At 36.2% G+C, this 17025-nt stretch overlaps 1 protein-coding gene across 11 annotated transcripts in view; it reads left to right on the top strand.

Moving 5' to 3' along the window:
* CDH18 (cadherin 18) overlaps window positions 1-17025 on the top strand; it is a 502361-nt gene that overhangs the window by 450176 nt on the left and 35160 nt on the right. For all 11 annotated transcript variants that reach the window (XM_050330958.1, XM_050330968.1, XM_050331011.1 and 8 more), the window contains one exon: window positions 7929-8065. In XM_050330958.1, coding sequence (XP_050186915.1) covers window positions 7929-8065 — 137 coding nt within the window. The remainder of the gene's footprint in view (window positions 1-7928; window positions 8066-17025) is intronic.

Below are 17025 nucleotides of genomic sequence, written 5' to 3'. Positions count from 1 at the left end.
TGATTCCATGATTCTTTGTTAGCTGTACTTAGGACAGCCTGCACAGTAAGGTGTAGACCTCCCAATTACAAAAATGTCCATCTTTCTGTCCATGAACTAGTAAGGTATTCTGACAACTCTTCTGACTAGAAAGCATCCAGCTCTGGATGGTGATCAAAACCTCACATCAACCAAAACCATCTCTATCCCTCTGTTAGAACTGAGAGAGAAAATACTGACAGATCATCTTTTTATGGTGACTCTGAAAGACTGATTTTTCATGCCAGAACATCATCTTTATATTTCTATAATATCCACTGACTTCAGAATCCCTCCAGTGTTTAACATTCTTTTATGATTTTAGACTCAGCCTTCATATGTGAACATCTCTGTAGTAAAGTCTTCTGATAGGGTCATTCAGCTCCAATAAATAGGCATAAATCTATCAATCTTGGGTTTGTTTGGTTCAGTCTATAATATGTAGAGGAAAAAAAAAGAGAATATGTAAGTAGAATACCATTCTTAAGCTGGTAGTTGAAGTGCATTTGGACAATCATAATCCTCTGCAGAAATTCATAAAGTCAGGAAAAGAAAACAAGTTGCTTTGAATTCTGATTATGCTTCTTGCTTTGAATTCTGATTATGCCTCTGAGGGTGTGGTCTGTTCTTAGCCTGTATTTACTGTGAGAATTAGCTAGGAAAATGATCAGTGGTTAATACATGCAAACAGAAACTCTCAGCTAGAAATGATGAGTGTCTTTTCCTTCAAATGAACAGTGTTCCCAATTTCCCATGTCTGAGGTAAATAGTGTTCTAGCAGTGCATAGGGGATGGGAATAAGAGCTGGAGCAGGAAGCCAACTTCTGCCTAAAATGCAAACCAGCAGTGGCTGCCTTTTAACAGCATTTCTAAGAGGCAGTGGTTCACTGCTTACAACTCTCCTGTGTCTTCTGGGATCTGCCAACTCACATCTCCAGGACAAGGAGATGGAAGGCTGCCATTTCTGCTGAACTGAGATTTCAGTATGAGAGGTGAGCCAGGAGGCCTCTATGGGAGACAGCAAGGTACTGCTGATCACCTGATGGATGTCAGTTGGCAGCTAGCACCAGAGATAACGCAGTGGGAACAGCATATCAAATCAACTTTCTTCAAATGCTCTGAGAGAAACAGTATTATTCTCAAAGTTATGCTAAACCTGTCTGAAAAGAAAGCGAAGGAATGGTAAGCAGAGGGATTACCTTCTCCAAGCTGTCTCCAAATGTATTTAATTTTCACAACTGGAAATCACAGTTGAAGGCTGTAGTTCTCAGTAGGAGTCTTCTGCCAAGGCCCTCTGGAACATCAAATGTCTCCTTAATCTACCAGACAGTGAAGCAAGGAAATTGAATACCTGCTGTACTGGCATATGACTTCTGACTCACACTTCATAATTGCTTCTCTCTCCTGGCAAAGTTTGTTTGAACTACGGGGAAATAGATTGGCCCTGGAAGGAAAGTAGTGTAGTGCAAAACAGTCATGGAAGCAGAATGTCTCTCCACCACCTCATTTGGCTTCAAGAGTATGACACTGGTTCCCAGGGTTGTGAGTGCTACTGTCAGGAGGCAGAGAGAAGATAAAAGGCATGCACTTGAGTTATGTCCCAGCATGTGCCATGTCTTGTTGTTCTCCAACTAGCCAAACACAGAGAGCTGCAGCTGATGAGTTATCTCGCTCTTTGTGTCCTGTTATACCTCCTCTTCTCACCCTATGCAGTTATTGCTTACTCTTCTTTTTCTAAAATATATTATAAAAGAAAATAAAAATTTCTATACTTTGAGTCTGAGTGTCTCTTTCTGAGAAAGTTTTTTTGCTTAGAACTTTAACTGATCAGGTTTCCTTATAATGGCATTTGATTTCTAACTGATAAGTCTTTGGAAGGAGTAATTGGTTGGACAAAGGTTCTGTCTCCTTCCTATGGACTTTTTTAAAGTGCTTCTTTGTAGCCAGTTTCGCTTGATATTAGAGAACTAGTTATTTGCTTATGTCTCAAAACAAAACTCCAAAGAAATACTGTGAATCCACATCTGGCTGAAATGTGGCTTTGGAAATTTGTGAATAATATCAAGTTTCTAGCCCAGGTAGAAATATGTAACAGAGTTTGTTTTTGCAGTTGACAAATAGGGTAATCAATGAAAAAACCCATAATGAACAGATAAAATTTTGAATTAAGACAGAAAAAGAGACAAGTTAAAAGCTCAAAAACTATTGCAAAAATTCAAACTCAGGATTCTTCCTTAAAACACAGTAACTGGAAAGAGACATACTGGAATAGTAACAGCATATGCCAGTTCTCTATCCAGAGGTTAACCAATGTTAATATTAAGGCTGAATAATTTAGGGAGAGAGATTCTGAAAATACTTATGGGTTTTAGCTTAGAAGCACTCTTAAAAGGTTTGGAAATCATCAATATTCCTAAACTACTTTAGCACCTTTTAAAATTTTCTCCATTTTTAAGTAGTCTTTGTATTATTAGAGTCTAACTGCTTTAATACTGAAAGCAGATTTATACATTCTAGAGTGACCTTCTGCCCAAAGGCCATCTTGCATATATATTGCTCTTTATTTTCTAATTGATGCAAATACTTTTAGTTTTCAGTAAAAATGTGGGGAATGTCTGTCACCACTGAACCACTGCTTCACTAAGAGACTGGAAGTGAGGAATGAAATCAGAGAAGCCAGAGGCTTGCCTCGGTCAGAAGAAGGAATAAGGGCATGGATGGAAGCTGGGAATGCCCTTCTATTCACTGATTTTTTCTAATAAAAAAGTGGCACGTGTTGCATTTCCAATTGCTAGCAGGATCCAGTTTTGGTATTTAATTTCCTTCAGATTATCTTCAAATAGTGTGACTAATAGGTTTTCTGTATTCATGATCCTTTTTAATGTATTTTCTTTCAGATTGGTTTCTGTTGCTGGTTTGAACGTAAGCAGTTTATGGAGCGCTGTTTATCTAACCATGTCTTGTTATTAAGTCACTTTATTAACATGTGCCGTGCAACTCAGATGTTCTGATTTAATGGTTAGTGGTTAAACATATGCTAGCAGAACACTGTATTGAGTAAATATCTATAAACAAATATCTCAAATGGATATTGTAAATTAATTTTTGAATTAATGCATTCTATGTGAGCTGAAACAGTCAACTAGATTAAGGTGAAAAATCACTTTTGAAATAACTCTTTGAAATTCAAAACTTGCACTATATCTTTTGGGGGTCTAGAAAAAGCATTACAAAGCAGCTCAGTAGATGTGGAGGGAAAGGTAGGAGGGGAAGGGAATGACTATATCTGTTGCAACTATTATCTACAAGAAAGTAAATTTTTTAACCAGATGAAGTAAATTCAGAAGCCTAAGTAGAGCATCATTAGTTCCAGAATGTGCAATATTTATGGATATATCTAGTATCTATTCTCAACATGTATATAAATCAGTGGCTGGTATTTATAAAGGCATAAATTGTTCAGCACTTTGTAAATACAATGAAACTTGTTCTAAATATCCTCTAACATGACATGAGAGACCAAAAGTAGTTCACGTACAAAATATTTTTAAAGCACTAGCATTCCTAGTTTTTCTGCTGTGCAGGACTATCTTCTGTAACTTGTTTTACTGAGATGTTCATGAAGGTTGGGAACCACAAAAGTGCAAATAGCTGCTTTAAATGAAACACAGTGCAATTTTAAGGAAGAATCTGGAACAGTGGGGGAGAACTGAATGTTATAATAATGGGAAAGCATAAGAAAGTACCATCTCTTATTTATTCATTGATCAAGAAAAATTTGTCAAGCTGTGAATATTTCAACATGTTCTGTAACCATATGCAAAAGTAAGCACATGAAGGGGAAGTGTTATTGTGGACAAATTAGAAACATTTTTCATTATTCTGGTATCATTGGAAGTAAAAGTGTTAATACAATAAGTTACCTCAGGACCATTTTATTTCTATTAATGCCACAGAAGATATAATTGAAATTATTCATGCAATGTGAGATCTTTAAAAAGAGAGATTTGAGCTTATTTGGAACACTTTTAACTAACTGTTTCAGAAAAAGGAGTTAATATTTGAAAAAAAAAATAAGACCGTGTTTTACTATATGGTTATGAAAATTAATTATTAGATAATCACAATTTATCAGAAAAACAAACTTTAATTTTTGTACACAAGCTTCCTATTTGGACATATTGTTTTTTCAGTTTTATTTCTGTACTCAGAAGGAGACATAATGTTTTGTTCTGTCACACACACAAACAAGCAGCTGGGTATTCCTGTTTTGGGTTTTTCTCACTGAAGCCCAATTTGAAATTCTGTTTATTTTTAAGCTACTGTCTACAAATAATGCATAGCCTTATTTTTATGGTTCCGTGATCAGCACAATAGTGACTCACAGAATACTGACTGTGCCTGATGTTGATAAGTAAACAATGTCCAGATTAATAAATGTTTGCAGGGACAAGATGCTTGTATTAAACTTATTTTGGATTTGCAGTACATATTCCGCAAGAGCTGGTCAGGAGAGCATTTTTTTTTTTCTTCTTTTTAGCAAATAATTTTCTTAATTATCAGGAGACTTCTAGAGTCAAGAAAAACAAAGCTATAGTAGGAGAGAAGTAATTAAATTTTATCATTGAATAACTGATTGTAAGCTTTACCAGTAAAAGATCTCCAAGAAAATGGAGGGACAATTATGGTTTCTACGCTTTCTCCATTAACCTTCTAGTTTATCATGTAGGAGATGTTTGTGTACCTGCGTATGTATCTTGCCAAACACAATCAAATGGTCCCAATTTCTGCATTACTATTATACTGCTGATAGTAGTATATTTGCCATATATTTGCCAATATTTGCCATAGCTCAGTTTTCCTACACTGTCAAGCATAAGGTGTAAGGCATGGGGGCATTTGTCCACCTGAAGCATGTATCTTCCACACCAATTTCAAATATCAATCCGACTCTGTGACAAATATGGCAGCTTTATGGATTTTTAGAGGTTGATACCACTCTGTCTCCAAAATTTTGGTAAATAGTAAAAGGTAATGCTATCAGTGCACATGGTAGATAGAACTTCTCCAGTGAGATTGGCATAGTCTTTCAAAACGTTTCTATGACAAATAAACACTTGGAGAACCTGCAAATCTGTGCTTCATGGAAGAGTGATACCTGCAGTGACACTGGAAAAATCAGTTGTTTTGAAATTGAAAAACAAATCCATATCCCTAAATAAGGAGTTGATGGTAGCCTGGATGAATAATGTCACATTAAATAAAGCCAAGAGGATAGCTGCATGGTTCTTTTTTGGCTGGATTTTTTTGGGGTCTTTGGTTAGAATCATATAGAATCATAGAATTAACTGGATTGGAAGAGACCTCTGAGATCATCAAATCCAACCCTTGATCCAACCCCACTGTGATTACTAGATCATGGCACTCAGTGCCACATCCAGTCTCATTTTAAAAACCTCCAGGGATGGTGAATCCACCACCTCTCTGGGCAGGCCATTCCAATGCCTGATCACTGTCTTTGTAAAGAACTTCTTTCTAATATCCAACCTAAACCTCCCCTGACAGAGCTTAAGCCCGTGCCCTCTTGTCCTGCTGCTGATTGCCTGGGAGAAGAGACCAACCCCCACCTGGCTACAACCTCCTCTCAGGTAGCTGTAGAGAGTGATGAGGTCACCCCTGAGCCTCCTCTTCTCCAGACTAAACAACCTCAGCTCCCTCAGCCTCTCCTCATAGGACTTGTGCTCAAGTCCCTTCACCAACCTCGTTGCTCTTCTCTGGACCTGCTCCAAAACCTCAGTATTTTTCCTGAACTGAGGGGCCCAGAATTGTTTTGTGATTTGTCCTTAGAGGATTCCAATATTCCTCAAAGCAATATCAATTTGTTTGGATATCTGCACTATCCAGCAAGTCATCATCAGTGACTGATTAATGTTCATCTAGAGTTTGCTTTTAATTCCTCTCCTGAGTTTACAGAGCACAGAGAAGCACACCAAGTTGCAGAAGTGTGTCTGCATTGGCTACTGTGATCCAGCAATAATAAATGCAGCATTTTTTTTCTCTTTTTCTGGCAACATCACTTGCTTTGGTTTTCTCTCATCCAAATATGCTTATTAAATAATGTCCTCTGAAAAAAAATTTTCCTGACTTAAACTCTTAAAAATTGCCCCATCTCCTAAATAATCAGAATTTTGCCAGTTCACTTTCATATGGAGACAGTTTGAGTCCGTTACTTGTTTGAAGCAACTTCAGCTGCCATCTTGCACATTCAAAGTGTCTTTATTGTGCAGTCTGGGGTATTTTAGAATGAGGTATGCTCAGGAGTTGGTAATTAATGAGCTGCACTGTGGGTTCTAATTTAGCTCAGGTGGGAGACAGCAAGTTAAATTCTTGTTCCAGAGAAATAGGGTAGGAACTTAAGTCTGCTGTCTCTTAAACAACTCCCAAAGTCATATGAGAGGGGATTCACTCTTCATGATGTCAAAAGGAAAGATGGAGAACAGGCAAGAAGCCTAACTTTGGCTGCTTTGATTTCTAGTGACTGAACTACAATTCTTTAATTGCTAAAAATACTGAAAGCATGAAAAGAAAGTCTGGAGTACCAACAGGTAAAAGAACACATTTTAAGGCAGATGTAAAATACTTCTTCCAGATGGGAGAGGGGGTTCGGATTCTCTCCAGTAAGGAAGATCTAACCTAAGTCATCAAGTCCTAGCTGGCTTTTCCAGTGAGTGTCTGATCTCTTGACAAGTTAAGGTGACTCAAATTGTTGCCTCCTCCTGTAAGTGCTTTCTTTCTTTTGCTTTTTCACATCATCTCTGACTTTAGTATACCACTCAATTAAATGTTTGTTTGCTTCTTTGCTTTTCCTTTCCACAAATAGTATAAGTAAGTACATTGTGAGAGAAATAAAACTGCAGTTATTTTTAATTTTTTTGAGCTTGTCAGCTTTTATGTGCATCCTCTTTTTATAAGCTGGCAATTACACTTCTCTTGATGTAAAAATAAAAGCAATTTGATGGAGAAAATAAATCATTTTGACTTTTATATACCTTCCATATATTAAAAACTTCACAGAATGAAAGCAGGGCTTACAAATTATAAGGAAAAATAATTATGGTATATAAAATAATCTATTTCCTTATTTTTTTATTTGTGTAGGTAGTGAAGAAGGCTTGATAGTGGCTTGTAATTGCTTAATTTGTTAAAAGCCACAGTAAATGATTCTGGCTTTGAGAAAAAATGTCAATCTCTTCTTTTGTGCTCTTTCCCTCTGCTTCCATTACCCACTTCAAGGTTTTTACTTTCTCTACCAGGCAAAGTGCTCAGAATCCAAGACTGTAAAGCAGGGATGTTTAGTTCTGCTTCTAGAGTAGTGTCAATCGCAGCTCTGGGAACCAGCCATTTCTGACATTAGTCCCTTTAATGGTTGTGTTCAAAATGGCTGTGTCATCATGTCATCAACTTCATGTCAGAGAGACGTACTTCAAAACAGGTACCAGCGCTGAGCACATGGGCTTGCAGTGACAAGCAAATAAGCAGAAAAATAATATCTTAATATATCTCTGTTTTCTTTTGTGCTTTTCCATTTCATGATTTTTAGTCAAAATACATGTGTCTCTTACCTTTGACAGGACTGTATACTGCTGTGTAAAATACTACCTGTTAGCAATTTATATCCTTGTAACTCACAGTGGAAGCCTTATTATGTATCAAAAGAAATGAAACAATATGAAACAAATGGAATATGGTGTTGCATTGGGTTTCTCCATAATATAGATTCTTTTTCTTATGGTGGTTTTAAAAATGTCTATGACTGTGAAGCTTGAAAGTTATATTCTTATGTAACTTTCTGTTACTTTGGATTATATATACTACAATAAGTATATATTTATTGTTATATTTCTTCATAGATATTTCATTGATCATAACACAGAAGAAGATAGGTATTTCACCATTGATGCTAGTACTGGGACCATTAAGACTGCCAGGATCTTTGACAGAGAGGAGACACCTTGGTACAACATCACAGTGGCTGCTTCTGAGATAGGTAAATAATATATTTGGCATGTAGTATTAAAGATAAAACTTAGAAAGGAAAATAATAATTTTCAGATTTTAAGAAACACCATCTTGAGATGTTATGTTCTTTTCAATACCATTGGGTTTTTAGCCAGTCTGGATAAAGGAGAGCTTTCTCTGTGTGTGTGAATACCCTAAATCCGCAGAACAAGTAAACAAAATGCCACATGCCTATGTGATTCCACCTGTGTAAATTTACCCTGTTTTTCTGTATGTAACAGAAGGCAGCCAGTTTACCCAGGAACAGTTCCAAGCATTCAGTGTCCTAAAATCAATATCTTCTCTGGTTTGTGTTTCATAGTTCGTGTATCTTAGAAGTTAACACTTTATAGTACTGTCTGAGAAATTAATCCTTCTTTCTTGTATCTACTATTGAACAGTTTTAGCAAACTGGATGTTAATATGCCTGTGTTAATTTATCAGGGTATACTTCTGGCCTTTAATTAGGCAAATCACCAGGTAAAGATACAACAAATTCTTACCAGTGCATTTGCAAGTCCCCTAACTTTGATGAATTTCGATTGCCTCAAATATGCCCTGCAATAATCAAAAAATGTCTGACTAAGTAGTCCTAGGTAAATATTTTTACATGAGGCAAGGACAGTTTAAAGAACATTTCAGTTAATTTTTTCATTACAGTGTCTTTATTTTTGCACAGTCAAATTTTTAAAGTTAAAAAACCAAATAAAGAAAATGAAGAAAAAAATCCCAACCTGGATCAATAGATTCAGCCCTGCTAAACTCTATTCATGATATAATTTTTTCCTTTTTTTTTTTTTCTATGTGTGTGTTTTCCATCATTTCCATATAACAAAATACAGGGTTTACTTTTAAGAGGTGTCACTGATATTTTTGAGCCTGGTCTTCTTTCATCTGTGCATTTCTGGGTTAAAATGTAATATGTTGTGCCACTAGATCACTAGCATATTCTACACAATAAACAGCATGAACATATTTTATAAAGACTACAAATTGTTTCTTATTATTGTACCTACTTTCACAACTAAAATGACATTTTGAGCTAAGTACTTTTCTACAGTAAACAATAAAATCTAGAGTTTTATGGTTAGCTCTTTGAAAAGGTAACCACTGACACTTCTGTGTGCTTGTCAGTGTCTTCATATATATAATGTGCTATTTCAGTGCAACATGAAATAAAATATAATGTAAGCCTAATTATAAACAGTGTTATATAAGTGCTAATTTGAAATATATATATAAGTGCTAATTTGAAATAAGATTTGAAAACTACATTGAGATATTGAAAAAAGGAGTAGTCATGAGTCCTTTTTGGTAGCCATCAAAATGTAATTATTTTGCAGAAATAAATCTCAATAACATAAACTTAAACGTAGCTTCCTACACTTTATTTATTTCACATAATCAAAAGAATGGTATTGCATGTATCATGCTGAGAAAATAATATGGAGAGAGGAGGATTATGTTTATATATGTGTTTATAACTAATACAGAATAGAATAAATAATGAGGATGATATGTCTTTTTTTTTTTTAAGGGACTTAGAATTCTCTGTTCCAGGTGCAACTTGTTACAGGAAAATATAGATCTGTTTTTTCCTCCCTTTCATTGCCTTTGTTACTGATAGAGTTGGAAAAATATGTAAGTCTGTAGTGTCAGTTGGGAAAACAATTCAGCTATGAAGAAAGAAAGAGATAGTAGTGAAGAAGAGATGGATAACAGACAGACTAACATAACAGGCAGCCTTTTCTTGTGTCTGTTTCTTCAGTCATTTTCTTATCTGCAGTAATTTGAAAGTTACATCATTGTTGTACTCTTCCAAATCCATTGTGAAACTAGTAATTGAATCTATGGTGGAACAAGAAGCATATGTATGGTGCATCAATGCCAAAGCTCTTACTTTAAGTGCTGTCATCAGCGTGCTTGTAGCAAGCACGGGTAGAGCCCTTCTCAAATCTTCGTTCGTGAAGCCTAGCCATGATCCCATATCCACAATCTTTTATGGCATTTGCTTTAAAGTCCATGCACGAGGTATTGCAGAACTAAGACTAAAGCTGAAAAATAGGTCAAAGGCTATGACCAAAGTGTTATTTAGCTGTGGTGGTGGGATTCTTCGAGTTTATCTATCATAGTAGAAGGCATTTGCAGCTTCTGACACTATTTACTCCTCCAGGAACATAGCAGAACCTGTGAGGCTCAGAAAGATTGTACTGCTTCAACAAGAGGTGCTCCTCAGAAATAAAGCATTGGTTGTAGTTGAAGTGTTTTCCTCCCTTGACTTTTGCTACATTTCACTTATAGAATTCAGTTTCTACCTATCATCCTTTCAGCGGCTATTTTTAGCTAGCCTTACTTTGCATAACTGAAATTTAGAATCAGCATCATATTTCTACCCTCAAATGAATGATATTCTTTCTGAACCTTCCATAAGACATTTATTTTCACTTTTTGTCTCAGTATGTGATATGCACTCTGCGTTGGTCACATGTCCTCTCTGAAATCAGTGGAAGTTCTACCACTTTCCTCTGTGGGAGTAATGTTGATATAATAATCAATGGGTTCCTTCTGTTTATGCTGCTACTTCTTAAAGCACACTAGAGTTCCTTACTATAAGAATGGATTGTCAATCCTTTTTTCTTTAACATGTATTGTTCTTAAACAGCAGCATACAGTGAGGAAGAGTGGGATTTTGGTATCCGGAAGCTCTTGCTTTGAGTATTTCAGTACTGGTACTTCCTGAACTCTACCTGTGGTATTAGAGAATAAAATAATAAAACTATACTGTATTTTATATTGTAGGATCTACAGACTATGTCTGGGGCAGGGGCAAGGAGTAGTAGGAGTAGTAGTAGTATTTTAAAATACAGTTTTACATAGAATTATTCACATTTCATTGTTTTTTTAGAATTTTTTGGAAAAAATATATGTCTATTTGAAAGATGGAGGAGATAGAATTTGCTTGTCTCTAGTAAAGGTTTTTGGACAAGTCTTTGACAAGAGTAATGAAAATAGGAAAATATAATAGACTTGTTTAGAGGAAAGAAATACAGTCATAGTAAATGGTTGTCCCTTTGGAAGTGGAAGAAGTCAAGGCTGAGCTATTTTAGGGATTGGTGTAGGATCTGTCAATTACAATTCTTTGTAATGATATCACTCACTAGGAAGTGATTCAAATTCCAAAATAACCTCCCTAGATGCTAAGAATTAAGGGAGATGGAGAGAGATTCTTGTAAGAATCATAGAAGTGTGTGCTAGATAAATGAAGGGCGACATGGATTGAAAATTGTCTGAAATGGCAGGTTCAAAGGGCTGTGACCAGCGGCCCACAGTGCAGCTGGAGGCCAGTCACTAGGAAGTACTCCCAGTGGCTGATACAGGATACAATACTGTATAATCTCTTCTTTAATGGCCTCATTGGTGGAACAGAGTGCACTCTCAGCTGATATGCATATGACACTGTTGCCTTAAGAGACAGTGGATTAAAAAAACTCCAGGCCAGTTTAGTGTATAAGATAAAGAGAGCAGGTCCTTTAATCAGCCTACAGGGTGGGCGAATACATGACATGGCATGCGCTCGCCCAGACAGGTTCATCCAATTCCAGATTTATCCACTTACCGGTTCTGCCCAGTTCTGCCCCCTGACACGCCCCTTTGGACATTGCATTTGGGGTTTTTGGGACCCCTTCTTCCTCATCTTCATCTTCTTCGCAGCAGGTAAAATCCTTGGAGCTCCTTCAAAGTTCTGGGCTTGAAGTTCGCTATGTCTGTGTGATATCTGCTGGCCTAGGCTTTTCTACAATTCTACCTTGATAAGAAGATGAAATACGCTAATGGAATTTAGAGGGATTGATATGAAATGCAATAATAGGGTTAATAATACCCTACTACAGGGTAGGGGATATAATACAGCTACATTAAAATCTACATTTAATACACAACTATTTCTAAAATCTACAAAAGTTAAAAAATCCAAAAAGTTTTTAGGCACCAACACAAAACTGGAGTAATGTCTGATTCAGCAGTCTGTCGTGGTGCCAACCAGAAGGATCTCAACAGGCTGGAGAAATGGGTAAACAGGAAATCTCATGAAGTTTAATAGGAGGAAATGCAAAGTCCAGCACCTGGAGAGGGAATAATCCTGTGCACCAGTCCATATGCAGTGCCAGGTGTATATAGACCAGCTTTTGAAAGAAGGGCTTGAAGGTCCCGGTGGATGAAGGGTGAACATGAGCCAGCAATATGCCCTTGTGGCAGAAAAGGCCAATGGCATTCTGCACTGTGTGAGAAGGAGTGATTTCAGCAGGTTGAGAGAGGTGATCTTTCCCCTCTGTACAGCACTGATGAGGCCGTGTGTGGAATGCTGTGTCCAGATCTGGGCTCCCAGTACAAAACAGATATGAACATACTGGACTAAGTCCAGTGAAGAGGTATGACATCATTAAGGACTGGAATATCTCTTATAGGAGAAGAGATTGAAAAAGCTGGGGCTGTTCATCCTGGAGATGAGAAGGCTCAGAAGAAGCTTATGGGTGTGTTTAAATAATTATTAACGAATATGAGGAAGCATCTGAGTAGTATCCAAGTAATATCTAAGTAGTATCCAGTGAAATGACAGGAGGCAATAAATTGAAATACAGAAAATTCCATTTAAATGAAATAAGAAAAACGGTTTTACTGGGGGACTGGTCAGAAATCGGGACAGGTCACCTAGAGAGGTTGTGGATTCTACATCCTTGGATATATTCAAAACCTAACTGGACATAGCCCAGAGTAATGTACACTAGTTGATCTGGCTTTAAGCAGAAGACTTGGACTTGCAGATCTATCGAGGTGCCTTCCAAATTTAATGATTCTATGATTTTCTAATATTGGGAACTGTGTTTTGAATGTGGAGAAGATAACAAATTGTGATGTATTCTCAAAGAAAACAAGTGATTTTAAAAACAAATGTAGGTGATTCCATTAAGGTTTCTTTCAAGTATATATTAGTGCTGATAACAACAGCAAAAGCAACAATAGCAGCTAAACCCCAAATCATAGTAATTGCAAGAGGAAGTCAATACAAGTGGAAAATAAATTCACTAAATGCAAATGGATGGACTTTTGCCAGTACCAAAGCCAATTTCAGTTAGAAAAATAAACATGTACTTCAAAGTTTTTGAAAGAAGTGCTGAAAATAAGACAAATAATAGTATCACTGAAGTTCAAGGAGAAGGAATAAAAGCCACACAGAGAAATAAACACTGGTGATTGAAGGACTCAGAGAATGTCTTGATGTGAGAATCAAAGTGAGGATTATAGCTTTCACTGGAAATTTCTGTTTAGAAATGTTGCAAGGAATACTTAGTCATAAATTCCTTTTAGATATTATTTATAACAGCAGAACTGTCTGTGTTCAGCATTTGCTAAGTAGACACAGAGCAACCCAGCTTCTAGATATGGCTTTCAGAGGATGCTAACATCAAAAGACAGATGGAATTCATAAAGTACTGGACATGCATCAAGAACAGTGTGGCCAGCAGGAGCAGGGGTGATTCTTCCCCTGTACTCTGCATTGGTGAGGCCACACCTTGAATATTGTGTTCAGTTTTGGACCCCTCAGTTCAGGAAGGATATTGAGGTGCTGGAGCGGGTCCAGAGAAGAGCAACCAGGCTGGTGAAGGGACTTGAGCACAAGCCTTATGAGGAGAGGCTGAGGGAGCTGGGGTTGTTTAGCCTGGAGAAGGCTTAGAGGTGACCTCATCACTCTCTTCAGCTACCTGAAGGGAAGTTATAGCCAGGTGGGGGTTGGTCTCTTCTCCCAGGCAACCAACAACAGGACAAGGGGACATGGGCTCAAGCTCTGCCAGGGGAGGTTTAGGTTAGATGTTAGGAAGAAATTCTTTACAGAGAGGGTGATCAGGCATCGGAACGGCCTGCCCAGAGAGGTGGTGGATTCACCATCCCTGGAGGTTTTTAAACAGAGATTGGACATGGCCCTTAGTGCCATGATATAGTAATTGGAGTTGGATCAGGGATTGGACTCGATGATCTTGGAGGTCTTTTCCAACCCAATCTATTCTATGATTCTATGATTCCATGTAGATGGATAATTACTGTTCTTGCAATTAGAAACACAATTTTTGAAGGCAAGATGAGTGCTTATGTTTCAAAGATTTTAAAGACACTTTCTATTGGGAATTTTTCACACATTTCTCTTATGCAACTGGTAAGTATACCAGTATGTAAAATGAATTTCTGGGTTTACTAGATTGTCAATAGCTTTGTGATGGAGTTATGGTGTTCCTGAGTGTCTCCAGAATGGTCTGCAATGGCTGAGAATGGAAAAGCAGATAATTTCCCTCTATTTACCTAAAAGACCAAATTAAATACAATGAGCACACAAACTTGTCTTTGAAGTGTCAGTAAAGGGTTCCTAATTTGTAAGCTGTGGAGAGGCTGCAGAGAACAGGAGAACTGAAATACCAGTGTTCCTTCCAGGTTCTGTCACATCCTCCAAACTTAAAGAAATCTTATCAAGAAAGGCTGAAAAATGACCACATGAAAGAATACTGTATATACAGAGTTTTGATACAGCAATAGATTAGAAATCAAAATATTGAAGAGACACAATTATGCAATTCATTTTACAGAAAAACAAACAAACAAACAAACAAACAGAAATCTCCAAGGTATTAGACAAAAACAGACAATGGAAAAAACCCACAAAACACATACATTTGTCTTTGTTTATACGTCTTCCGTATATACTATGCCATGCATATTCTTCATACTAGCTTCAGGGAAAAAGATAGCAAAGTGTTGAGTTAGAAGTGTTTCATTGACAAAATATGCAATACCCTATGATGTGGTATTGAAAAGATACCACAAAAATACAGTCATTACAAAAAAAATTCAAAGAAATAACTTTCAGGCATATTTTTCTAGAGTGCCAACAAACCCTGTTCAGAATTAAAATATGTGAAAAGACAGAATAGTTCACAGGAATAAGAGTTTGGAACAGTTAGTTTGCAAGACTTAGAATAAAAAATATTAAAATACATTTTATAATTATAAGCAGTTTTTTAATCAGTAAGTTTTGGTAAAAACAATAACAGAAACATATGGTTACACAATTCAGATGAAAATAGGATATACAAAGACAAATACTAATTTGTAGCAGTGAAATATAAAATGCCTTGACATTTTGAATGAATAGAATAGTGAAAGTCCTATAATTGCATCAAATAAACAGATGAAGTATATAATTATAGTGAGGTGCAGTTATATCTTTTCCTTAGAAACACAGGGATATTGCCAACTCATATTGCCATCAATGAACAGCAAGTCATGAGAAGAGCTTGGCAGTTCTTTTTCACATTTTGTGGTTGCATGGTAGCTGAAAAGACATTACTGAGATTTTGGTAGGATATTAAAATATATTATTCCTGATAATATATTGAGACTGTCATATGAAGAAGGAGAACTCAAGCTAGAGTGGAAATGTAAAGTATAAATAATATCCCTGTTAATGCTATTAAGAGGCAAACTGATTTTTATTACAAGAAATAGAATGAAAAGACAAATATACACAATTCATTTCCACTTATTTTGAAACATATGAAAACAACATATGCATTGCATGAAGGAAATAAGTCTATGGAGTAATAGCTTCCCGGCCTATAGCATTGAAAAAAATAGAAAATAACAGGAATTTATAAAAAAAATATTTTCTAATTTTAATTGTTTCCACATAATCAAGACTAACTCCAATACCTTGTGTTAAATAATTAATTTTTAGAAAATTTTCTCTTTTCAGTATCTTTAAGAACGTAATCTAATTACAGTGTTGTAATCTCCTAATCCTCTGTATCTTGTGGAGAACTGGATGATTGTTCATTATGGAGAACTGCCGAGTTTGTTCCTAGATTTGTGTCTCAGTTTTTCTTTGAAGTGAATTTTTTTTCTTACAATAAATGAAAAATGTCCTTATGATTTTTGGTCTCAATTTTTTTCTTAAAAACTAGCAAGTTTTTTTAACAATAGAGAATAGACTTAAATATTGAAATTAATTCAATTTTTTAAACATTAACAGGGAAATATTGTCCCATGTATTGTTTTGCTGTATTTGTGATTATTAAATACATTACAGAAGCAGAAATAATGTTGTTATCATAAACCTTACCTTCACCAGGAAAAAAATCACATTGATCCTTTGTCTTTGACCTCACTTGCATTCTACCTGCTAGCTCAGTTTCAGAAAGAGTTTTGGTATTGATAATATTTACTTTATTTTTCCAAGAAACGGAATCTGTCCCAAAAGTATTTCCCTAAATGTTAAACAGATTAAAGGATTAAAGTAGATTTTAAAAACTAAAATGTCTGAGTTTTAAGACTGTATTTGTCATGGAGTAGTGACAAACTGGATATTATTCTTAACTATATGAATTCATAGAATCATAGAACCATTAAGTTTGGAAAAGACTTCTAAGATCATTGAGTCCAGCAATTTACCCTGAAGAAAAGGAGGCTCAGGGGAGATGTTACTGCTCCCTACAACTACCTGAAAAGAGGTTGCAGCAAGATGAGGGTTGGTCTCTTCTCCAAAGTAACAAGCAATAGGACAAGAGGAAATAATTTTAAGCAATTTAATCTGGATATTAGGAAAAGTTTCTTCACGGATAGGGTGGTCCAGCATTGGAACAGGCTGCCCAGGAAAGCAGTGGAATCATTATCCCTGAAAATGTTTAAAAACTGTGTGGATATAGCAGTATCTACCACTCTTTTAAATGTACTAATCAATGTGATAAGGAAAACCTACACAAAACTATTTAAAAAATCCAATAGTTGTTGAAAGGCAGCTAGTTCAAGAAGTGATGCTTCTAATTCCAATTTTGGTGTTTATTCCCTGTTTATATTGGTTTGAATATTGGCTTCTAAGCATGCTGGATTTTTTTCTCTGTTTCTTTG

This window comes from Myiozetetes cayanensis, unplaced genomic scaffold (assembly GCF_022539395.1).
Source record: "Myiozetetes cayanensis isolate MyiCay16 unplaced genomic scaffold, myiCay2020 scf1, whole genome shotgun sequence".
Taxonomy (NCBI): Eukaryota; Metazoa; Chordata; class Aves; order Passeriformes; family Tyrannidae; genus Myiozetetes; species Myiozetetes cayanensis.
Note: the sequence above shows the minus strand (reverse complement) of the source record. Positions and strands in the feature narration are given on the sequence as shown.